The 26,767-nt window shown below is 38.2% G+C and overlaps 1 protein-coding gene across 1 annotated transcript in view; it reads left to right on the top strand.

Annotated features, from left to right (window-relative positions):
* Positions 1-26,538, top strand: part of NFAT (NFAT nuclear factor) — a 533,805-nt gene extending 507,267 nt beyond the window's left edge. Inside the window, exon 13 of the mRNA XM_067145354.2 lies at positions 25,514-26,538. Coding sequence (XP_067001455.2) covers positions 25,514-25,521 — 8 coding nt within the window. The 3' untranslated portion in view covers positions 25,522-26,538. The remainder of the gene's footprint in view (positions 1-25,513) is intronic.
* The last annotated feature ends 229 nt before the right edge of the window (positions 26,539-26,767 follow it).

The raw sequence follows: 26,767 nt of genomic DNA, 5'->3' as shown, positions 1-26,767 counted from the left end.
ATGTAAACAATTTCTTAACCAACTTAGAGACCTAGTAGGAGACAGTTTTAAGAGGCGTGCAACTGCATTGACCGACAAATTTAACGAATCACTTGAATTTTCTAAGGAAAAAGCATGTTAAATTGTGAAACATTTGTTTTATGATTAACACTGATCATTTTCATGAAAAAATTATCTAAGTAATGTTATCTGCCTGTTATTGCTACCAAGCTTTATTTTTTTTTGAAAGTTAAAGTGATCCATAAATTTTGTCAGTCAGTGTAAAAGAAGCTACAGAGCTGGTTACAAATAGAGGATTATGGAAGCACTTGGTTAAATCTCAGAGGCTTTCAGACTGGATGCTAAAAGGTGTAACAGTGTACAATGAAGATGCACGTATGAGATTATGATCCATCATCTGGCAACCACATTTCCTTATACAGTAAAACCTCGTTAATTCAAAGTCGTTGGGACTCAAAAATCTGACTTCGAATTACGTGATTTCGAATTAACTGCCAATTCGCAATTCAGAAGTACCTACCCTTGCCGCGTTACAAAATATTCTAAGGCCCGTTATAGCATGCAGTTAACCTTCATTCACAATTTTATACCTTTCAAATGCCATGAAAAAAGAACTATTTTGTAAATGTATCCAAGAAGGTGCAATTACAGTATTCAAATAATGCACTCGGATATCTCACTGGTAAACATAACCTCACGCATCGAAAGAAAGAAAAGAAAAAAAAAAAGATTCAAAGACGAGGAGAAATTTATGCTGGCTCCCATGTGCAAGTGCTTTATTAATTGGATTACTATACAGTATGCATTTTAGATGCCTTGTATTTTCACAGAAAGTAACCGATGCTCTTAAAATCGAACTTTCCTATGACTATCCCCGGACGATTTCCCGCCATGGCACTTCTCTCGCACTTCAGAAATGTAAACACTTGCAGCGTCACAAAGTATTCTAAGACCCATTAATACATGCAATCACCTCGATTCACAGTTTAAAACTTTCAAATGCCATGGAAAAAACGATTTCCGAAATGTATCCAACAAGGTGCATGTACAATGTTCAAATAATGCACTTGGATAAATCACTGACAAACATAACCTCACGCAACGAAAGAAAAAAATCGCACAATTCAAAGACGAGAATAAATTATACCGGTTCCCCTGTGCAAATGCATTATTTTTTGGATTTCTGTACTGTTTGCATTTTTAGATGCTTTGTACTGGCATGGAAAGTGCCCGACGCCCTTAAAACATTGTAGCTTATCGAATTCTCCTATGGCGAGGCGATAAAGTATCTCGCATCCATGTGCACTACTATGACCCCCATCCCTCACCCTTGTACGATTTCCCGGCTGGCAATTTCTCCTTTAAAACCATAAGACCGTTTGGGCTCGCATTAAAATAAAGCAATGCAGTTTCACCGGCAATGAAAATATTGTTCGGTGCGTACGAATTTATTATATGAGCCACGTTTTTTCGTCAACTGTTGGTATCGCCAGTGTTCGTGGATTCTGTTTTCCCGCACACTGCCTGTTGCGTGATATTACGGCGTTCCTTAAAAGGTTGAATACAAAAGAATTCCGATTTCATTCAACTTAGCAATCATGAAGCGCACTGTAGACCCACCGAAGTGAGTGTAAATGCGGAAAGCTACCCCTCCACGTTCCGGAACGCGCGTTCTATTATGACGCGCAGCGGATAAATTTCGAGTTGAAATTACTCTGTAACGTACTGTGACCGTGGACGCCGTGGTTTGTAGATAACCATGAACTATCAAATTATTTGCCGACTAGTATTCAGAAGGTTCGCATGATACTCCACTCAGGGCATGGCCCTTCGAAGAGTATTCGGTCACATTCAGATAACGACGACTGAGCTATAGATACTGCCAATCATAAAATGTAAATTCTACACTAAGGCAAAGTTTTCAAATAAATCGCAACAGAAATTGGAAGGATCACATTTTAATAAAAAAAAATCAATTGATTGAATATGAACAACTGAAATGAACAACGTAAAATAAATCGTATGCATTCATTAACGTTAAATAAGGACCGAGTCCATCTTGCATTGTCCATCATAAACCGGAAATAATTATTTAACACAAATTCACAGAAATGTAGAATCTTATGGATATACCAAAGTCTATCGGGTCATATTATGTCATTCACTCGCCGTCGCAAATGTTAATTGTACCTGTCTACTCCGCCTTGCCTTTCATAGTTATCATTGTTCCTATCTGACTAACTAAATATCGGTTAACTTGAACCCCCCCAACAGATTTCAGCATTTATAAATGATCACACATGGCAACACAATACACATAAATGAGTAAAATGCACGTCGTTTCCACCCATCGAGCTGCTGGGCTGCACCTGAAATGAATCTTTATCTACTGGCATGAAAATATAAGTTGGTGCCGTCTGGACTGCGTCGAGGTCTGCCTTCACCGTCAGCTGAAATGCTACTACAGCATGAATCTACTATAAGCATCTACTACATGTACATCGATCGCAATAGGTGACTCTGATCTTAAACATAACTATCACTGAATTGCATTTTAAGACCCTAATCGTGCGCATATTCCAACATTTCATTACTTGCAACTACGAATCTTAATTTATTAATTCATGTACTTGATGACTCTCTTCAATACCAATGCCTAACGCTGGACTAGCTTGTCAATCATCTCACAAAATATGCGGCGGAAATTCTATTAACAACACCATTAACAACTTAACACGTCTCGAAACTCAATATAATTCGACACGCAAACCATAAAAATCAACCTAAATTATCTCGTGTCCGCCACGCTTTATGACGACCCTACGCTCGTCATCTCATTGTATACCGCACAAAATCATCACATCCTAACTGCACAAGCAATATTAAGGAAGAGTCTTATTAACATTATACATGAATATTACCTAATACACCTTAATGAACATCCATATCACATCATGGAATTATACCAAGATCACGCACCAATATTTCACACACACTGTCACACTGCAACTTACCTGTAGTAAATGATATTATTTTTGTTTCACAGCGATAAATAATACGGACACAACGCAGTAAAACGTCTCATCCACGGTAATTGATGGCATACAATATTTACCCACGTATGATCAATCGCAACCCGACAAATACAACCGAAAATCTGTTAGATCGTTCAAGTTAACACCCCCTTGTCACCTACGTGACATTGACAAAAGGACTAACGCTACTAAAGCATTCTAGGAAAGCAAAAGATAGACAAGTACAATAACTTATCTGGCTTCTTCATGGTAATTCCGCAGCGGTTTAATCATCATTTTTGTAATTCCGTCCATTCCGGCAGAGGCCTGAGTCCGCCAGGGCACTATATTGGTTTAGCACTTCATGTTGTTCATTTACATTCCCTGGTCAGATAGTGATTTAACATCTCCGGCCGCCACCTGAAACTTGTACAATATAATTAGGAATACAATTTCACACTAATTGTATCTTCACTATTCCAGTTTGATACTGGCCTGAGGAAACATATAATTCGAGGTTTGCAAATGATTTTGGCTATTATATAACTTATATCTGGGCTTATTCTTTATGTTTATCAATTACAGAACCAGATCTTTAAGCTTGCTTCAATTATCTTCCTTCATACAGTAATCAGTAAGTAAAACACGAACTCCTTCCATTATTATTTACAATAATAATAAGTTGCTTTCCATAAGCAGAGAAATCCTATGCTAGCTATACATGTGTTTTTGACATTTGAGGAACTGAATAACAACTCTAACCTTCATCATAGAAGTTGCTAAAGGAAAACACACACTATTGTTCTTCTTCTTACTATGAAACACGTCAGCACGGGCCCATTAGATGATTTGCCATATGAAGTTTCATGCTAATCCATGGCCCCCTTTACAACTTCAAACTAGATATCATGTCTAGCCACATTCTTCTCAGCTGATGCTGACATTGTACTGAGCTCTTGCTTGTAGATAAAGCTGATCTTGACGTAATTCGACATATACCACGGGGTCTTGAGTTCGATCCACCGGCTCTCATCCATTATGTCTATTCTACACTTACGAGTTGTATCGGTTCTTTTATAAATATGCGCGTAAGCCGCACATTGACACGTTACACCTTTTTCCAAGTCATTGATACACATTTCATTTCACTTATGACTTTCAATGACCGGCCGACATATTGCTACAGGTCATTGAAAGGTCATAGTACTATTGTTTTAAAATGTAAAGGCAGTTTCGAATTAAGTCTTAATTTCGGTAAAGGGGCCGACATTGTAGTACGAATTATGAATTATCCGTATTTCGAATTAAACAATTGAAATAACATGCAAAACTGTATCTCATGTTTGCGGGAAGGAGAGCTTCTTCGAATTAGGCGGGATTTTGAATTAACCGATTTCGAATTATCGAGGTTCTACTGTATATGTTCCTTCAGCAGTTATTCAATTGGGTTCCGCAAATAGCATAGGTCTGTCGTCTAATGATAGTGCAAAGGAAAAAAATTGTTAGGGCATACGCAGACATTTATTTATTTGATTGAATTTATTTATTTTCAAAGAACAATCTGAGCCAAAGCTAGTTAATGTGCAATGCAGGTCTCTTGCTTAGATAGCAGGGGCATGTTTTATTGCTTTCACTGTGTAAATAATGTATGATAGTACAATTTATGTTAATACAGGCAAACATCTCTGGAAAAGGTGTGCTTTCTACTGAAACTTCGATGTAAGGTAAACCCCCATTTAAGGTTAAATATATCAGGTCCCTGTAAAAATGTTACATAGGGGATCTAGTGTATTTTCGTTCCTGTGTATCGAGTCCAAACCGTGAGAATCTGTTCGCAAATGGTTTCTGAAGACGGTCTCTGTTTTTCCCAGTATGTGTAGCAGAAGTCACCCCTTCCGAATAAAGCCATGCTGTAGAAAGCGTGCCATCCCACCAGCTGGTAACTAGCATTTGAGTTGTACGTAGTGATTGGAAGCATTCTTTGGATAACTGCGGATGTTGAAAGCCAGACCTTTATTTTCAAGTATGTTTCATGCTTGTTCTCTACATTTTTCACATCAGGAATTACCTGAACAGCTGTAATTGAGATAAGAGAGACCACATTGTTTAGGTTTATGTATACTATCAAGAGCCCGGATAGTGTCAGAAGTTCCATAACGGAAAGAATAAAAATAAATAACAGGAAAATTTGCCGCGTTTATGGATATCTACAGGCGTGGCAGTAATGAGTTTTATTATCATAATGTTTAATTTCGTACTTTAGTTGTCTCCATATTTTTATTAATGCATAGTACATTCTGTTTGGCGTCTGAGAAAAATGTTAAAGTGGGGATGTAAAATCAATAACATTATTATTATTTGTTAGGTACGTTGGCGAGGACAATCATTAGGATTGGATTGTTTCTATCACGTTTTAAGCATACTTCTCTCCAAAAATTACCTATATTGGCCTGTGTTAAGAGATATTAAACAATCCTGTTATAATGATCTCGCCTGTTATGTTAATAGCAACAACCGTGGATATTTCTTAACTAAAATAAATTTGTTTCCTCATCCCAAGGTGGTGCAGCTCTTTTTTAGTCACGCCTCCAATGGAGGGGTGCTGCAGGTACCATTTTTACCGCATATCAACCTTCCTGCCATTCTTAAATCTCTTGCAGTACTGTACCAGGAATAAAACTCAGGCTCCCAAGAACGGCAGCTAATAGTGCTAACCATTATGCTGGCAAACATTCTTAACCACAAAACACAGATGTATAGCATGACTGATACATGTTGTCATTGCACGGGTTGTACGGATGAAACTATTCACAAATTTGTGTGATGTCATCGGAGCTGCAGTAAGGCTTGTACCCGCGTCGAAGCGGAATCGTTGTTCTTCTCTGATGAGTTACGTTGAAGGGTCTTGTATGCAAAATTTATAGTTTTCATTTTCTTTGTCCCGAAAAGCCAGTTGGGTCTAATACAAGAGTAAATACGGTAATCCCCGAATTTTTTTTTTTTTTTTTTTTTTTTTTTTTTTTTTTTTTTTTTTTTTTTTAATTTGCATTGGGGTTGAGGTTAGTACAGTGCTCCTGACATACAGAGATCTGGAAGTTTGGTATTTTTCTGCCCCCACTGTTGCCAACTGGTGATGGTGGCAGTGATTATGGATTTAAGAGGAAGTACAACTGGACAACCATCCTCTATTAACACTAATCAAAGAAAAAAACTGGAAAAGGGGTCCGACACTTCGCCATGGCTAAATGGTTAGCGTACTGGCTTTTGGTCACAGGAGTCCCGGATTTGATTCCCGACAGTGTTGGAAATTTTAACCATAATTGGTTAATTCCACTGGCACGGTGGCTGGGTGTATTGTGTCGTCATTATCATTTTTTCCCTCATCACTTCGCGCAGGTCGCCTACGGGTGTCAAATCGAAAGACTGCATTTGACTAACCAAACTTGTCTCGGACACTCCTGGCACTAAAAGCCATACGTCATTTAATTTTGTTTACTTCGTAAAGTGAAGTTAGCAGACAAAGAAAGACGAGGGTCTTGAAGGGCACAAAAATGAAATTGTCATCACAGGTGGGTAAGTCACCCGCACTGTGGTGTGATCTTAGTTTCATTTTGCTTCATCCATTGTGTGACAAGAATGATGCAAATAGAGTTCGGGTGAGCTAGGAAGATGTCTGGTCGTGCATGCACACTTCGGACGATCCAGTGTAGCACATCCCCTCCTTACAGAGCTCCTGCTACAAGGACAGTTCAGTGCATAAGTTTACACTCAGCTGTCGCGCGCTGATTTCTAATTTCTCGTGTAGTCACTATGGTTAGTGGTGGTTTATGTTAGGCCTAACTGTGACGGTATGGAAGGCGTTAAAAGTAGCCTGTATCGTAAGGTGCTAAAAAATCAGATGTGCAGCAATCTCGAATGTTATAGACTTTATGAAAATGGAGGCAATGGAAGAAACGTTCATGATAGATTGTAAGATAGTGCAGGAAAGAGCAGCAGCTGCTGTTGGAGTGTCAGAAAGTTCTGTGGAATGGATTAAGAGTGAAAAATGAAAAGCGATGGAATTAGAAAAATCTATGGTTAGTCTGTTTGAAACACCGAACAAGAAGAGAATGCACACAAAGAATGTTACTGGACTGGACGACTTTGACGAAGGTGCCGTACGTCGTATTGTTAACAATTTTTATTTAGTTAAAAATGTTTACCTACAGTTTCAAAAATTCATACAAAGTTAGAGAAAGACTTTTAAAGTTCAAAGGATCCAACACTAGTGTCAAGCGAATCCTTCGATCATTAGGATATCGTAGGATTGAAACACTAACAAGCGCAACCTAATGGAAAAACATGATATAAAATAAAAAAGATTTATTTATTTGAAAAAATGCTCAGTATTGGACGGAGGATAGGCCTATTGTGTACATGGATGAAACCTACGTACATATGTCCCATGTATCCAGCAAAGGTGGGTCTGATAATTTAATATCTGGTAAATCAGCGCCTGTGTTGAAAGGAAAAAGACTTATAGTTGTACATGCTGGCGGGGAAATGGATTTCGTAGAGAACTGTCAGCTAATATGGAAGTCTGGCAGCAAGAGTAGAGACTACCACGATGACATGAATAGTGACTTCTTTTTTTTTTTTTAAGCGGGTGAAAGATATGCTTATTCCTAATCTTCCACCTCACAGTGTTCTCGTAATTGACAACGCGTCATATCACACCAAGGAAATAGATCATGCTCCAACCTCCAGCTCATGGAAAGCGACGATCTCCTGGCTAGTGAATAGGAACATTCCACACCATGAGACGATGTACAAACACAAGCTTTATGAGCTTATCAAATTGCATAAGCCGGCACACAAAACCTACTTCCTAGATGAACTCATTGAACAGAATGGACACTTGATCATTTGACTGCCCCGATATCACCCTGAATTAAACAGTGTTTAAATAATGTGGGCAGAAGCGAAGAATTGGGTAGATTCTCACAACATCACCTGCACTGTTGACGATGTAGAGACAGAAATTCGCGTCAATATCCGCCTAAGAATGGAAGCGTAAATGTGAACACGCAAAGAAGGTGGATAAAGAGTAATTTGTGATCCATCTGGGAGCCAACGACACGCCATCCGGTGAGAACGACAGAAATGATGACGGAGGACTCGGTGGAACTGAAGAGCTGTAGAGGACATTATAAAACAAGGAGGGTGCTCATTTTGTGAATATAGTGTCATTTATTATTTATTATTTCAAGTGTCATTTAAGTTATCTTTGTATACATACGTTGTTGCCTTTTAATTAGCATATGTAGACCCTGTATGGTGTTTCTTTTTATATTTCGTTTCTGTACCTGAGAACCATTATATCGTTATATATGTCATATCGTTAAGTCACATTTCAACAAAATCTTGGCATTAAGGAGCTAGGGACAAACGATCATGTAGTCCAACCCTGCTTTCTCGCCTTATAGCAAAAGTACTTTTTATTATTGTTACTATTATTATTATTTTCTTAATGCCCAGTATTTCTTCATTCTTTCTGATCTTCTTTTCCTCTCGTCTTCCGAGATAATAGACTTGCTTTTAATGTAGATTTGTCTTGAAACCTTATATTTTCTTCTTTAGCTATTACTTTAGCTGTTCAAACGAATAGTGAATTTCTGTAATTTTTAATTCTATCAGGTCTTTTTCAGTTTCTTTAAAGCAGTCAGTTTTGTTTTCTGGTTATGGAAGAAGTCAAAGATTTGTTCAGCTAATCTATGAGAGTTCATTCTGAGGAGAAGATGATCGTTAAAAAATATCCTCCTTTTTCACATAGTATCCGAGAGATTTTTGATTTTCTTGTAGCTTGTTTCATTCTTGATGTGTATTATTATTATTATTATTATTATTATTATTATTATTATTATTATTATTATTATTATTATTATTATTGACGTATTTTGCATGATGTGGCTCAGATTATAAAGCCTGCCATTATAGCAAACCATATTCTATTTTATATCAAGTTATAATTTAAAATAATAACTATGCAAATTGATACACGAAAAAGATTTTGACAGCTGCTATAATAGGAGGTTAAATTAATGTTCTAACTCCTTAAATCTATCTGTCATCTGTAACACTTCTAAGTAAATTCATTTTGGCTAGGTATGTCTGTAATTTGCAGCTGGAAGGGAATTCTACTAAATGAAAATCTGCGGAGTGTTACATGTCAGTTATAACAAATATTTTGGGTCAACTGTACGTCGCCACAACACCGAGCGAGAAGGAGAAGTCAGCATTCTAATATAACACTGGGAATTTCATGTTTTTGTGTTAAAATGTTATAAAAACTGCAGTCGTTTTATTTGCGCACGTTACATTTAGAAACTTTGTATCATTTCACCATCGTACCGACTTGTACAGCGAGCGCGCTCTCCAGCTGAGCTCAAGATCGTGAATAACCGTAATTTTGGAGGTTTTTTAAAATTATATTTTTTCTCTTTCCAATTTAATTGTGATTAGTGATGGCAGAATTGAATATAATGCATTCGAGATCTTGAGGATCAATACTCAAAACCATATTCTTGAGTTCAACATAACATTTAAAAGTCAATGACCGGGCGAGTTGGCCGTACGGATAAGGGCGCGCAGCTGTGAGCTTGCATCCGGGAGATAGCTGGTTCGAATCCCACTGTCGGCAGCCATGAAGATGGTTTTCCGTGGTTTCCCATTTACACTCCTAGGCCTTTCCTATCCCATCGTCGCCATAAGACCTATCTGTGTTGGTATGACGTAAAGCCACTAGCAAAAAAAATTTTTAAATAGAAGTCGATGTAGGCCTAATTTATGCGGTACAAGATTTCCATAAACTGACTACAAACAGTATACCGGTGACCAAATTACGGTGAAAGATAAAAGGGGATTCATCATCATGTTGGGCGCTTTGGTATCTAATGTGCTTTATTTTATTAAATTAGAGAATTAAAAGCTACTTGTGGTCGATTGTTGTTTGGCTTAGTGTTACGGGCATTAGATTTTTCGAAGAGTTTGGCTAATCAGAGTTGCTGAACTGAAAGAAGTTTTCAGAGGAAACTGACGAAGATTTCGTGGTAAAACTGAGTGTAAAGTTTCAAGATTTTTAAGTTCACTCATTCTACGATTACCTTTAATTGAGGAGCTATTTAATGGTGAGATGGCGACCCCGGTCTAGAGCCAGGAATAACGGCAGAGAGGATTCGTCCTAATGACCATGCGTCACCTCCTAATCTGCAGGCCTTCGGACCGAGCAGCGGTTGCTTGGTAGGGGGAAGGTCCATTGGGGCTGTGTAGTTTGGTTTGGTTTAGGGATGTTTGTAAGATTATAAGTATATATATTTTATTTTTGTGATTTTTAGCCAAATTCTGGATGGTTCATTCATTCCCGCATTTTCTGTATTGCCATGTTGTACTTTTCTTCCGGGGTCCCTCCAGAAATGGAGAATCGAGGTTCCACTGTACTGTGTCATTGCATTAAAATCTATAAAAAGATAATATTACAAAAAATCAAAAACAAGATGGATTCACAATTAAGAGAAGAACAACAAGGATTTTTTAGACTTGGAAGTTTGATGCCATATTTACAGCTAGACAAGTAGTAGAAATCAAATGGGAATTTGGGAAAGACATTGCATTTGCATTCATAGATATATGACATGGTTAAGAGAAGAGAAGAGAAGAGAAGAGAAGAGAAGAGAAGAGAAGAGAAGAGAAGAGAAGAGATATGGCAAGGTCTGTATAGAATGGAATTGTCAAGAGATGTGCAATTCAGAATTAGAAACATGTATAACAAATGTCTGAACTGTGTTATAATAGATGGCAAAAAATCAGAATAGTTTAGAACAGATAGAGGAGTTCAACAAGGAAGTGTTCTTTCATCAGTGCTCTTTAATATCCTCTTCAGACCCAACGCCCACGCAAGTGGACAACTATAATGAAATCCACATTTCTGAGCTCTTATATTCCTAAATGAACAATATGTACCAATATTTGTATTTTTTACCGTCAGACGTTTCTAATATATTTTGTCCACAAATGTGGACATTAGGCCTGCATTATGTCTATGCCTCTTGTTCACTTTTATGAATAAATGGTGAAATCCGCAAATATTTCAAGTATGATAATGGTTTAACTTCAATAAAGAGTTGGGTCAACTTAAATAAATGCTAAATATATAGAATTATTTTTAATCAGCTGACATGAACACATAAATGAAACACATATTTAAATGTTATTTCTGTAACAGACTGTAAGTTTTCTTCCCTTTTACGTATGGAAATGCACAAAACAATTCCTGTCCTTAAGAGAGCACAAGTAGACTTTGCATGTTATGCAGAGAATGCGGCTTTTTTCATTGCAGCCAGGATTTCGGCATTTTTGCATGTCTTTAACTTTCATGGCTAGAGGAAGATGACCGGCAAACCTAGAAACATAATTGATTGTGTAACTAAATAAGTATGATTATTTATGAGAGTTTCCCCTATGTGTTCATGATTAATGAAGATTTAGTTAAATTAGGTACCATGGCAACATGGTATCTACATTACCTTGAGCAACTTATTGTTGGTAAGACCAAATGTCCACATGCGTGGACAAATAGTCTTACCCAGCTATTGTTATAGAGACCTAATGTCCACGTGTGTGGACAAAATAATTTGCATGCACATACAGTCGACACCAAATAAAAACAACAACACATTTCTACATTATTCGTCAGTTCAGGTCTTTGATTACCAGAAACTAACTGAAAGAGTTTATCAGGCAAGCCCGTAAATGAAGTATTAACAAGTATTTACCTGTAAGTCGGCTGTCCTGTGATGTACCCATGTCTTCACTTTCCGCCAACTTGCTGAGTGCTACCAAGGAGGTAACCGAATGTTGAAAAACAGTGAAGTTTATAGAGAGATCCTCTGAGAACACACTCAAAGTAATATTGGAGGGAAATTCGAACTTCATTGTTCGTCAGAGAATAAAACATATTTGTCCACATATGTGGACATTGGGTCGGAAGAGGATATAGTGATGGACAACTTTATGAGGAAAGTTCATCAAGAGTCAACAGCAAATGATATGAAAGTCATAGTCTATGCAGATGATGTGATGATATGGGAAGAAAATGAAAAAAATTTGAAGAACAGCCAAATACCCGGCAGAGGGCAATTGAAGAAGCAGGCATGGAAATAAGTTTAATGAAAAGTGAGGTAATGGAAATCAGTAGAGAAAACAAGAAAATGAAGGATATTAGGTGTAATGGAAAAATTCCTAAAGAAGTAGATGTTGTTAAATACCTAGGTAGTAAGCTAACTGGGAAAGGAAACATCAAGGAAGATGTTTCGAAGAGGATAGGAAATTGCTCAATATTTTATTACCCTGTTATCGGACATAATTAGAAATTGGAAATTACCTACCAAAGCAAAAAGCATGATATATAAATCATATTATTTACCACATTGTTGACCTATGGATCTGAATGTTGAACTTGGACCCAAAGGAAAAAAGATCTGAGTAGATTACAAGGAACAGAGATGTGCTTTCTGTGAGAGATCTTGGCTAAAACAAACAGGGACAAGATAAGAAATAATATGAAACACACTACAGATCAACCGGCTAAAAGAAACTATGGAGAGAAATAGGCTGAAATGGTTCGGCCTCGTCAAAAGAATGGGACAAGGAAGATTTCCCAAAAGAGCTCTGGAATGGACAGAATCTGGAAGAAGATAAATTGGAAGACCGTAAAAAGATGGAGGGATCAGGTGGAGGTTGACATAAATCGGAGAGGACTACAATGGGAGACAGTGATGAACAATAGACGGCCCGGGGGGGGGGGGGAAGAGAAGATTGGAAGAGGCATTGTGAACGACCTGCATAAGCAGAAATGTTTCAGGAAGAAGAAGAAGAAGATTGCACAGTAGGATGCAAGGTTTTCAATATAAATAATTAAGCTGTAGGAAAAAAAGGAAGGAAACTTTTTTCTTTAAAATGCCCTTTCCTAAAATTAGGGTGCAGGGATCATTCAGCGGTGGAGATTATTCACGTTAGGTCATCAGCCCGGAGGCTGGTGGGATCCTCAAATAGCACCACCGATCTGTAAAATCCAATGGCGATGTCAAAATGGGGCTACAGTATATGGTACATCATCTACAAAATTATGTTTACATTCTGCAGCAACGTGCACACCAACGATATATATGAGTGATTATGTAGTAGTTATTTTTATATTGATTTTTCTTCTTAGCGGGAAGCTACACATCACTAATGCCACAGAGGGTTTTAAAGAAAGCAAGAATTTTGCTGTCAATTCTGATAGGAAAGTGAAGGATGGTAGAAGGGTGTCATTTTATTTGTGGAACCTGACCAGGACTACATCCCTTCAAGTGCTACCAAAAGTATCACATGATGAAAAACTATTGCCAAAAGCGCTGGTCACTGGTTCACAATATAAAATTTATAGTGTTTACCTTAAGTGTTAATTGAATAAAATGAATTTTTTCCCACGTTCTCCTGACTACAATAAATTGGATGTGTGGTGAAAGTGAGTGGAAATGGAATTGGACTCTAAAGGGCTACAGGAAATGTACTTTCCACCAAATGTCACTTTCACTCAACCTGTGGATCAAGGTAGACAACTCTGAAAGCATTGTTGGTTTTTGTAAAAAACTAAATCTTAATGATAGTTGCAATACGTTAGCTAAATTATGGGAATTTATGACGAAAGATAAGTTTTAAAAATGTATAATGAACCCGTGTCGGTAGAAGAAACCAAAAGGAATGGCTCTGAAGAGCAGCAGATTATGAATTTACAGGCTTATTCAATCAATCTCAAGATTTGATGACTATGATGAAAAAGGTGCAAATGAATGACTGCAAACTGATGCTGATCCAGGTTTTTGCACTTCGGAGTGACCACACGTTAACGCATTGTGGCTATGGCGGCAAGCTCTGCATTCAGGAGATGCGTGGGTTCAAACCCCAGCGTCAGCTGTCCTAGGAATGGTTTTCAGTGGTTTCTCATTTTCACTTTCAGGTAAATGCTGGGACAGTTCCAATTTATACAGCTTTTTACCTCCTTATCCAATTTCATTCACCATCATTCATTTCATCTTCATTAGCCCCTCAATTGAGGTTGGAATCAGGAAGGCCATCTGGCCGTAAAAACACCATATAATTTCATCCCCGATCCGTATCAAGAAACGGGACTAAGGAGTAGACAAACAACAAGTGAAGATGAAAACAACAGATGCTACGGATAATGAAATGGATGGAAACAGGGATAGTGACAGTAATAAGGAACCGTACATGCAGAAGGATTTACTGCCTGGAAAACGGTGTGAAGATGTTATGCAAAGGATAACCGGAATGGTGCTCTGCTAATCTTCTGCTGAAAGGCATTTGAGATCTCGCCACTAGGAAATGGATGTGTGTGTTCGAGGAATTAAAATTCTGCCATTGCATTACAATGGTAACATATTTTGTGTCCTATGTGGCTTCCAGGTCTGGTTATCTGAACTATAGTTGGTCCCAGTTAGTTTGTATAATCAGCGTTTCACTGTAACTTTTAAAGAACTCAGTACAGGTAACCCAATAGGCAATCAACTATTGTGGTATCTCATTTCAGTTTGTATAATATGCTGCATTTTCCCCAATTCTAACCTAGCCTTCATTAATTACAAGAGGAAAAGGACAATATGTACATTGTCAAGTACAGAAGATTGTAACATTTTGTTTATCTTTTGCGTTATTGGGCATGTTTCTGCCTTTTTCTCACACATTGCTAGTTTGGTGTGAAATAATTCCGAAGCCTTGGCCTTCTTGTTTCCCAACCTTATCAAACAGGACAGGATGTTACCTAAAATATTACAAATGTGATTGATAATACAACTTATTTGCATGCAGAGGGATCGTAAATTTGACCTTGGCTGTTGAGGTTACTTTGAAATATGAACAGTTGACAATCATACACAATGTGAGCATTTACTAGATTTCTGTTGGTCCACAAGGCAGGGGTCTTAAAATGTCGTACGTTGGGGGAGAACATTCTTATGAAAATGGCTACGTATTAGTTGCGCTGTACTTCTAAGGGCTCATATCCATCAGTACTTAACACAAATTATTCCCCACATAGGACCTCACATTGATCTGCTTAACAGACAGCTTGTCCTCACCATTTTCTGTAACTTATTTTTGTGTTAATAATTACAACTACATTTTTTTTTTCTTCCATAATTTTTTAAATTACTACAACTTTCTGTGACTGCACTAAATCTATGAATTTCATTGAATAGCTCTATGTAATTCCCCACTGTCCTGAAATTCTCTATCCCCGTAGTCATAACATAAACTCTGTCAAATAACTGTATGGATGAAGACCACGTCAAGGCTGTCAGGGTTACACTTGCAGGGTGAGAAAGTGAAATAAAGAGGCAGCTGGGCTTCTTGCTTCATACTACGTTTTCCGCCTCCCCGCAGTAACATTAATGTTCAAACCATTCAAAACAGTCCTGTCATGGTCTAGGGGTGGAATTGTTGCCTTACAATCTAATGGTTTGGGTTCAATTTTTTTTTTTTCTGTTATAATCACCAAATTTCCTTCCGTTTTCACATCAGATGGGTTTCTCTAATTACAAGGGAACTTAAATGCAAATTCACGGGACCCCAAAAAATTTTCCAACATCAACAGTTTTGCATTTTGTTGTATTAACCAGGACAGTGGATTAAGCAGACATAACAGATATACAAAGTATTGTTTCAAGCCATCTTCTCCAAATCCTCATGTTTCCTGCATTTTACTTTCCTCCGCTGCATCATCCCAACAATACAGTTGCATTAATTAAATCACCGAGCTCGATAGCTACAGTCACTTAAGTGCAGCCAGTATCCAGTATTTGGGAGATGGTGGGTTCAAACCCCACTTTCAGCAGACCTGAAGATGGTTTCCGTGGTTTCCCATTTTCACACCAGGCAAATGCTGGGCCCACATTAAGGCCACAGCCACTTCCTTCCCACCCCTAGCCCTTTCCTGTCCTATCGCCACCATAAGACCTATCTGTGTTAGTGCGATGTAAAGCAACTTGGTAAAAATAAAGTAATTGAATCACAATTCCTTAATAATCATCCTCGTCATCGTCATCAATTTCTCTTGTCCATCTCATGCCAGGTTGCATCTCTCCATCTTCATCCATCCAATCACCATTGTTCCTCCCAAACTGTGTAATACCAATATACTTGGTCCGTTATTGGACATTATAAATTTTACAGCTAACTCATTCCTGGTTGCCAGCATTTTGCTCCAGTATGCCAAGTTGGACTCATCAGTTGGTAAATAGCACACCTACCAAGACTCACAGCTAGTGCATACCATGGAGTCCACTGCGTAGGCTACTTGGAGCCACTGGCAGTGCCAATGCGCTATGAGAGACTTCTCAGTTTCAAAAATTGATACCTGCCTGGCTTTGCCCCTAATGAGTAAATTTATAATACCAATATAGTTGGTCCTTTATTGGACATTATAAATTTTCCAGCCTACTCATTCCTGGTTGCCAACTGATGAGCCCAGATTGGCACACTGGGGCAAAACGCTGGCAACAGGGATGAGTTAGCTGGAAGATTTATAATATCCAATAACTGACCAGCTATATTGATATAATAAATTTACTCATTCAGGACAAATATTTCAGGTTCCCTATGGGAATCAACATCTGTATCACCTAACTGCGTTCCAATCTAGGTTTCTTCTTCTTCTTCTTCTTGTTCTTGATCATATTCAACCACCTTATTATGGGTCACCGTCATCTGCTTTGACGTGTTTTCTTCTTCCATCCTCTTAACATCTTCAAACCATCTAAATTTATAGTACTCGGCACACAAGACTGTACACATAAAAGCAAATATCTCTGTCCTATCGAGACATAAAGATCTACAAACTAACCTCAGTATAAGTATCAATAATGGAGGTTCCCTTACCCAAGTAAATGATCAGTCAAGATCTTCATAATTAAATCAGTTTTCAAGCTCAGTGAGGAATTAAAGTAATATACATTCTCTCAATTTAATGTTATATTTTTCTGCCTTTATTTTTACATACATACATTCATACATTATAATTAAAGACTGTTATGCCTTTCAGCGTTCAGTCTGCAAGCCTCTGTGAATTTACTAAACATTGCCACAATCTTCTATTTGCAACTAGTGCTGTGGCTTCATTTAGTTCTATACCTCTTATCTTTAAATCATTAGAAACTGAGTCTAACCATCGTCATCTTCGTCTCCTTCTACTTCTTTTACCCTCCATAACAGAGTCCATTATTCTCCTTGGTAACCTACCCTCCTCCATTCACCTCACATGACCCCACCACCGAAGCCGGTTTATGAGTACAGATTCATCCATCAAGTTCATTCCTAAATTAGCCTTTATCTCCTCATTCTGTGTACCCTCTTGCCGGTGTTCCCACCTGTTTGTACCAGCAATCATTCTCGCTACTTTCATGTCTGTTACTTCTAACTTATGAATAAGATATCCTGTGTCACCCAGCTTTTGCTCCCGTAAAGCAAAGTTGGTCTGAAAACAGACCGATGTAAAGATAGTTTCGTCTGGGAGCTGACTTCCTTCTTACAGAATACTGTTGATCGCAACTGCGAACTCACTGCATTAGCTTTACTACACCTCGATTCAATCTCACTATATTACCATCCTGGGAGAACACACAACCTAAATACTTGAAATTATCGACCTGTTCTAGCTTTGTATCACCAATCTGACATTCAGTTCTCTTGGATTTCTTACCTGCTGACATCAATTTAGTCTTCGAAAGGCTAATTTTCATACCATTGCACCTATTTTCAAGTTCCAAGATTAGACTGCAGGCTTTCGGCGCAATCTGCCATTAAGACCAAGTCGTCAGCATAGGCCAGGCTGCTTACTATATTTCCACCTAATTGAATCCCTTCCTGCCATTTTATGCCTTTCAGCAGATGATCCATGTAAACTACGAACAGCAAAGGTGAAAGATTACAGCCTTGTCTAATCCCTGTAAGTACCCTGAACCAAGAAACTCAATTCTACCATCAATTCTCACTGAAGCCCAATTGTCAACATAAATGCCTTTGATTGATTTTAATAATCTACCTTTAATTCCGGAGCCTCCATGGCTCAGGCGACAGCGCGCCGGACTCTCATCACTGGGTTCAAGTTCAAATCCCGGTCACTCCATATGAGATTTGTGCTGGACAAAGCAGAGGTGGGACAGGTTTTTCTCTGGGTACTCCGGTTTTCCCTGTCATATTTCATTCCAGCAACACTCTCCAATATCGTTTCATTTCATCTGTCCTTCATTAATCATTGCCCCAGAGGAGTGCGACAGGCTTCGGCAGCCGGCACAATTCCTATCCTCGCCGCTTAGATAGGGGCTTCATTCATTCCATTCCTGACCCAGTCGAATGACTGGAAACAGGCTGTGGATTTTCACCTTTAATTCCGTAGTCCCCCAGTATGGCGAACATCTTCCCTCGGTACCCTGTCATGTGCTTTCTCTAGATCTACGAAACATAAACACAACTGCCTATTTCTCTCGTAGCATTTTTCAATTACCTGGCGCGTACTGAAAATCTGATCCTGATAGCCCCTCTGTGGTCGTAAACCACACTGGTTTTCATGCAACTTCCTCTCAACTACTGATCGCACCCTCCCTTCCAAGATGCCAGTGAATAGTCGTACTTTGCCTGGTATACTAATCAATGAGATACCTCGATAGTTGTTGCAATCCTTCCTGTTCCCTTGCTTATAGATAGGTGCAATTACTGCTTTTGTCCAATCTGAAGGTACCTTACCAACACTCCATGCTAATCTTACTACTCTGTGAAGCCATTTCATCCCTGCCTTCCCACTATACGTCACCATTTCAGGTCTAATTTCATCTATTCCTGCTGCTTTATGACAATGGAGTTTATTTACCATCTTTTCCACTTCTTCAAGCGTAATTTCACCAACATCATTTTCCTCCTCCCCATGAGCTTGGCTGTTCGCAACACCACCAGGAAGATTTCGTTTTACGTTGAGACGATGTTCAAAATATTTCATCCACCTCTCCATTGATTCCCTGGGATCTGTTATGAGTTCACCTAAATTACTCAAAAGACTGTTCATTTCCTTTTTCCCTCCCTTCCTAAGATTCTTTATTACTGTCCAGAAAGGTTTCCCTGCTGCTTGACCTAGCCTTTCCAGGTTATTACCAAAATCTTCCCAAGACTTCTTTTTGGATTCAACAACTATTTGTTTCGCTCTGTTTCTCTCATCAACGTACAAATCCCTGTCTGCCTTGGCCCTTGTTTGAAGCCATTTCTGATAAGCCTTCTTTTTACGTTTACAAGCTGCTTTCACTTCATCATTCCACCAAGATGTTTGCCTTTTCCCTACTTTACACACAGTTGTTCCTAGGCATTCCCTTGCTGTCTCTACTACAGCATCCCTGTATGCCACCCATTCACTTTCTATATCCTGAATCAGATTACTGTCTACTGTTTGTAACTTCTCACTAATCATATCCATGTACTCCTGTCTAATTTCCTCGCCCTGGAGATATTGTACCCTTATTCGTTTGCAGACAGATTTCACTTTCTCTGCCCTAGGCCTAGAGATATTTAGTTCACTACAGATCAGATAGTGGTCTCTATCATCGAAAAATCCCCGAAAAACTCGTACATTCCTAACAGATTTCCTGAATTCGAAACCGGTTAAAATATAGTCTATTATGGATCTGGTACCCCTAGCCTCCCATGGGAAGCGGTGAATAGCCTTATGCTTGAAGAATGTATTCGTAACAGCTAAACCCATACTAGCACAGAAGTCCAGCAAACGCTTCCCATTCCCATTAGCTTCCATATCTTCCCCACATTTACCAATCACCCTTTCGTATCCTTCAGTTCTATTTCCAACTCTCGCATTGAAATCACCCATTAGCACTATTCTATCCTTGCTGTTGACCCTGACCACGATGTCACTCAATGCTTCATAAAACTTGTCAACTTTATCCTCATCTGCACCCTCACTTGGTGAATACACGGAGACAATTCTAGTCCTAATTCCTCCAACTGACCACGATGTCACTCAATGCTTCATAAAACTTGTCAACTTTATCCTCATCTGCACCCTCACGTGGTGAATACACGGAGACAATTCTAGTCCTAATTCCTCCAACTGACAAATCTACCCACATCATTCGCTCATTTACGTGCCTAACAGAAACTATGTTGCGTGCAGTGGTATTCCTAATAAACAGCCCTACCCCATACTCTGTCCTTCCCTTTCTAACACCCGTCAAGTACACTTTATAATCTCCTATCTCTTCCTCGTTATCTCCCCTTACCCGTATATCACTTACTCCTAGCACATCCATATGCATCCTCTTTGCTGACTCAGCCAGTTCTACTTTCTTTCTTCCGCAAGTCCCATTAATACTGATAGCTCCCCATCGAATTCCATTTCGTTCATCAAGTTGTTTCCAAGGAGTCCCTCGACTGTCAAATGAGAGTGGGACTCCGTTAGTGCCATAGGTCCGAGGCTTGCTTAAAATGTTCTGAGCTCGGTAAATGCATGAAGCAGGATGCTACCCTACTTGCACATAGTCCAAGTGAGGATCTCTCCCCTAACGGGTTATGGACCACCAGTGAATTGTATAGTCCTAGCCGCCTGAGCACAAGGAGGGCCACGACTCAGGACCACTTACTAGGCCACTCAGCTGTTGCCCATGGTTCACGAACTAGGACGTGACTGCAGTAACCCACACCATTAACCATCCTTTATTTTTATATTCACATTAAATAACTGTATTCTTTGGTGTTTGCCTTGTGTAAATAATTTGGCTCCCTTCTTGAAATTTGCTATTAGTTGTCAAACTGAAGTGAAATCACACTGTACATAATGCTGTTAGTCAATAAGAATACACAAGGGCTAAGTCTGCAAACCGTACCAAAGTTGTGACGAGACAAGGTTCGGTTAGGTTAGCTTGATAACAAAATTTCCTTCTATTTCAACTTAATTATCTTTTTAGAGGAGGTAAATTTGCTTTCTTTTTCGGAGGAGTTTTCTTGCTTCTTATACGTCCTAATTGAATTCTGTATGTACAAATTGGACAAAATAAGACACTATTATTAAAATGCTGTGTTCATCATTTAACACAAACTATGTTACTAAATGCATTATTCAAACATGCCACAATTCTACTTACCTGGTATTACACAAGCAGATATACAATCCTACAAAAAAGAAACTGTGCTTTACCTACTCCTGCAAATTTAACACTAAGTAATTTTCACAATATGGCAGTGGCAGTATCGTATAATCTCGCAAGTTATAAAAAAGTCATGACTAGATAGCGCCAACCTGCAAGTTTAGCAGTAAGACGCCATATCGGCAAGGAGGGTCCCTAAACTGTACAGTTAGCGACACTGAATCGAACCCAATGGTTACAAAATAACTATAAATCACTACCCTCAGTATTAACAGGAGAGAAAGAGTAATGTTTTACCCTTAGTGTATGCACATACGTGGCAGGGACTATATTTTTCTCCATTCTCTTGTAAAGCTTTTCCCACTTTGATATCCTTCCTACCATCCTTATTTCTTACCTTGCCCTTTCTTGTCTTCACTATCATACTACTTAAAAATTTCATTTAACTGGCCTGGATTTTATTCTCCTGTCTTTTTTTTTTTCAGAGTCCAGGTCAATATTGGACAGTAGTACATCACCTCTTTACATTTCATTGGTACTTCCTTCCTCCCACCAGGTTTCTCACATTTTGGTAGAAAGCATTTCATTTTTTAAATCCTTTTACTGATCTTGCATGTCCAGCCCTGCATCCTGCATCAGTTCGCTTTTCAAGTACTTGAAACTCTCCACAATTCAAAGTTTTGTCATGATTTTTATAATTACTCTCCCTTCCCTTTCTCCTCTAGTTAACACCATCGTCTTACTCTTTTCCATGCTGATTTTCATTCTATATTTTTCGATAATCTCACTCAACATGTCGAATTGTCCTTGTATTTCCTCTCTGTTTGCCACGAACCTACTACGCTGTTGTAGTATGGGGAGAGGCGATACTTCACGTAGGTGCTAACCGACTTGCCGGCGGACTTGAACAATATAAAATACAGTATCTCTCGTGGACCAAACACACAACCCTGTGGGTGGGGGACACAGATGAAAAATACATTATTACATTCCGTCTCATTAGGGGCCGATGACCTAGATGTTAGGTCCCTTTAAACAACCAGCATCATCATCATCATCATCATCATCATCATCAACAAGTTTCTGTTTGCTTTCCACACCACAATATCATTTGTAAACAACATTACCTTCAGATCCCTGTCCCCATATTTTACCTTTGTCCCATTGACATTTTTCTTCCGTAACTTGTATGAATAACAGTGTTGACAACAGTCTTCCTTGTTGTGCAGTTTAATGTTGATGGGATGCCTAATGAATCATTGAGTTGTTTCTAATTAACAGTATTTTCATTATGCTTGCTTAAGATTTCTAAGTTATGCAACAAAGAAAGCACTTCATTATTTTAACCATTATAGTTTATTTTTGTCCAGATTGACCTATATATCTAATAACTCTGAAAAATCACTGGTAATGTTTCCTTGTCAATACTAATAAATTATTGTTAGTATTAGTATTATTAGTATAGGAATTAGTGTTGACAAGGCAGATATATAATATTACCAGTGATTTTTCAGTGTTGTTGAATGAAAAGTGCTTTCTTTAATGACAGGCACTTCAATACACCAAGGAAAACAAGAAAATTACAAGTAATCTTTCGTCGATCTAAGGGATGTATGTGTGAGAAAGGAAGGGTAACAAAAGAGGAGTTAAGAGTATTGTTCTGTAGCTTAAAGAGCCCAAAATGAAGTGTAAGTTCAATATATGGTGTAAATTTTAGAAGCTTAATATGAGGTGTAATAGGAACCTCACAAAAGGGAGGATGTATATTATGTGTTATCAGGGTTATTATCCTATACTGAGCACATAAGCTGAGAGGATATTCGGTGTATGAACTTGGAAAGCAACTACCTGCAGTTCATTAAACTTAATGTGTGAAATTTGATGTTTCATCTCCCATCATGTGAAACTTTACTTCTGATCACTTTGTCAAAAATGTCCTCGTAATTCAGCTTTAGTTTTTGCACAAAAACACACAAAAATGTACATTATCTGATCAAAAATATTTGGACTACTCTTGAACTCTTTTAGTGACAGGGTTGTTTTGAGCGATCCTCAAAAATGAACGAAACTTGCCAGCTCTGAGAGACGCTTCTTTTCTTTATTCTTTGAGAGGCTTCTAGACTAAAACGTGCCTAATATTGTCATGACCATTAAAGAGAGTCAATCTACCATGTTTTGGCAACATTCTTTTGTTTTCTGTCTTTTGATAAACTCGAGCGATATTTAAAGTTTCCTTGTTTACGCACGACTCATAAAAGCACGGCATTGAAGAGTAAGAAGAGTGCTGTAAGAGAGGAGGAAAATAAAGAACTGATGATTCCAGAAACTGTTGTGGAGTCTGTGCAGGATTGTCCTGCTCAAAATTCCTTTCTTGCCAGTCTTTGTTAGTATCAACATCAGCATTGTCATTATAACTTGCTTGGTTATGAACAGTCACATTCCGCACAGGTGTCCGAGGCGGAATTAGCACTTGATTTGTCATCAAGATCGAAATCGCTTTTCACAAAGTCCACAAAATCGTCAGTCATTAGCTATACAGCTGCTTATTTTTACTGCCATCATTTAATTGTGTTTTCTTGTGTGATTGGCACTGCTGGTGTATTTTTTCAATATGCTAGATTTTAGAATTTCAGATTCTTGACACCCCTGCAGATATTTTAGATCACAAAAAATTAGTTTCTTAGTTCTTGTATTATGTATGTGTGCTCTCCAGTGTTCATTGTTCAGTGTTCCTCTGTGGATCAGCGGCCTCCGGATCACAAGATAGCGGGTTCAAACCCGGCAGAGGTAGTCGGATTTTTGAAGGGCGGAAAAAAGTCCATTCGACACTCCATGTCGTACGATGTCGGCATGTAAAAGATCTCTGGTGACACATTTGGTGTTTACCCGACAAAATTAATTAAATCTCAGCCATAGACGCCGAAGAGAGTTTCGGTTTACTCGGTGTGCCACCTAGTGGGGGCCTAGAGTAAAACGGAACGTCGAAATTGACGAGCAGATAGCCAGATGGCGTCAAATTGAAATGTCTGCACACGGTAGCTGAGGCCATACGATTATGATTATTATTATTATTATTATTATTATTATTATTATTATTATTATTATTATTATTATTATTATTAGTGTTCATTTTTACTCCACTTGTAAGCATGTGGTAATAGGAATAATCAAATTTTCCAACTTTTATTTTCCTGAATTTATTATTTTAATTTATTAATTAGTAAATTGAGGAATAAATTTCATAATGATCTGAAAAATATCCTGAATTTAGAAGCACTTCTGGATTAAGTTTCGCTTTCATATCTTTAAAAACAGAGCAAACTTTTTTTCTTTCTTAAAGCCTATATTTTCCATTAAAACAGCCTAGCAATAAAAGGGTTAAATATTTCTTGGATATGCACAATACGGGTGGGGGGAATGGCAGACCATTTTTCCTTGCAGCACTGTACCAAGCATTACTGATGCAGGTCGTTCGGGTCTAGTTCATCCCAAAGGTGTTCAATAGAATTGAGGTCAGAGCTCTGGGCTGTAACCTTACTGTCCGTAAACCACTCCCTTAACAGACTCTGCTGTATGACAAGGAGCATTATAATAGTTCCCAAACTCTCTTCGACCTTCGATAACACAGCTGATTACAACATCCATAAATCCTTCTGCCCTTAATGTGCTCTGTACTGTGGGCACTGTATAGGCTAGCATGTATCATCGCACCCGGCCTGACTCATTTATTGCTTCAGGTGATGCGTCTCCCATCAGATTTGTGGTTCATGTGTCTGAATCTTGGACATTGCAATGGTGCTGGCACTGAAGAATTCACAGGTAAGGGATATCCCTGTTGGTCAGAACACGCGGCTTACCAAGCTACTCCCTCTTTCCGCTTCACAAACGCTTACCTGACTGTTGACTTACTGGTGTGGCTGAGCTCCCTTGCTCTGCCCACTCTGCAGAGATCTTGTAGCACTCTATAACATGGAACTATTAGCCACCTTTTATAGGAGTTGTAGTGACAGCTGTATGTCCAGATTCTTTTGTTCAGATAGTGTATATTTTAGTGCAAACATTTTATGAAAAATAACTTCTTTAAGGTTTATATCCATTGTAAACACGAGCAGTCCATTCATTGAGTGATGACTTTCTATTTGGCCTTTCTTTTGTTCTTAATTGTGCTCACCTCTCGTTGTATACGTTCCTTCCCTCCTGCATAGCTTCATGACTTTGAAAATGAATGAATTGTTGGATGATATTTGCTCAATATATTTTCAGTGTTGTAAGCAGCCAGAGAACTGGAGGTTTTGTTGGTCTCAGTATTACTACTTCACAACTGACAGACTCTACCAACTTGCGTATCAAGACGTCGTATGCAGCTAGTACTTACTGTAATATTTATATTAATGTATATATGTATTTTTAAACTGTATAGTGTCTTGCTAGATCATACCTTCTTTATACAATTTCTTTTTACTTCTATTTTTTTTTTTTTTTTTTTTTCTGCAAATCTCATAGATTTATTTTTGTGAAAAATATGAACATATTATGTATAATATATAATTGTGAGAAAATATTATTATTAGTAATTCTGTAATTGTATAGAAGTGGTTCAAGTGGGATTTGTACAGTGTTGTGTAGATTATGTGTTTGTGTATATAACATAACTGTGTTACTTTTATAATATTCATGTTATGTTTTAATTTAGTTCAGATGTTGCTCAATGTAATTCATCTGCTTTAATGAGACCTTGCTTTATGTTGGCAGGCATGACTTGAGAAGCTTGCAATATTTAACCAATGTGAACATGTAAATATTTTATTATTAGAGGTGGTCCTGTATTAAATAGAGGATCTGTATTTACATTGGTCACGTTTTATTGTTTTGCAGCAATTTTGACTGAGTGACCTTAATATATACATAATGTGAATATGTATGAATGTCAATTTTTGCCATGAAGAGTTTCATTTATACAGTCATAGCATGATATTCCAAAGTATTGAATCCTTAACAGTGAGAACAATTTTTAATGTTGAAGAACATTATTTCACTCTCATGCAGCCATGAACTGGTCATTTTGGTCAGCTTTTAAAGTGTATTAGTTTCAGTAGTTCATGTTTCTTAATTGTGAATCAGTTGTGCAAATTACTTTGACGTATTGGCGAGTTTTAGAGCAAAGCCCTTCTCGCATCTCTCTTGAAATGATGCAACTGTTTCTCATTAATTTTGATATTAGGTTTCCATTCTATCTTGTATATGTTTTGTGTTGTTGATTTGAGCTTACCATAAATTGCATAATCCTATACAGCAGCCATTCCATTAACTTTTTATGTTGGATGCCTTATCAGTCTTACACTAAAGCCTGTGCAGATACATTTAATATTTTCCTTTGTAAAGTATGAAACTAAGCGACTGTTGACTTTGAGCCACCTTTCAAGACCTTGAATTTCTAAGTCCAACTTATCAAAGACTGTAATGCATAATGCAACATGGTGGCAGTCTTTGGCTCCAGCCATCAACGACCTACATGGC

The sequence above is a fragment of the Anabrus simplex genome, chromosome 4 (genome assembly GCF_040414725.1).
Source record: "Anabrus simplex isolate iqAnaSimp1 chromosome 4, ASM4041472v1, whole genome shotgun sequence".
Lineage (NCBI taxonomy): Eukaryota > Metazoa > Arthropoda > Insecta > Orthoptera > Tettigoniidae > Anabrus > Anabrus simplex.
The sequence above is the reverse complement of the archived record's forward strand: the minus strand, read 5'-3'. Positions and strand labels throughout refer to the sequence as shown.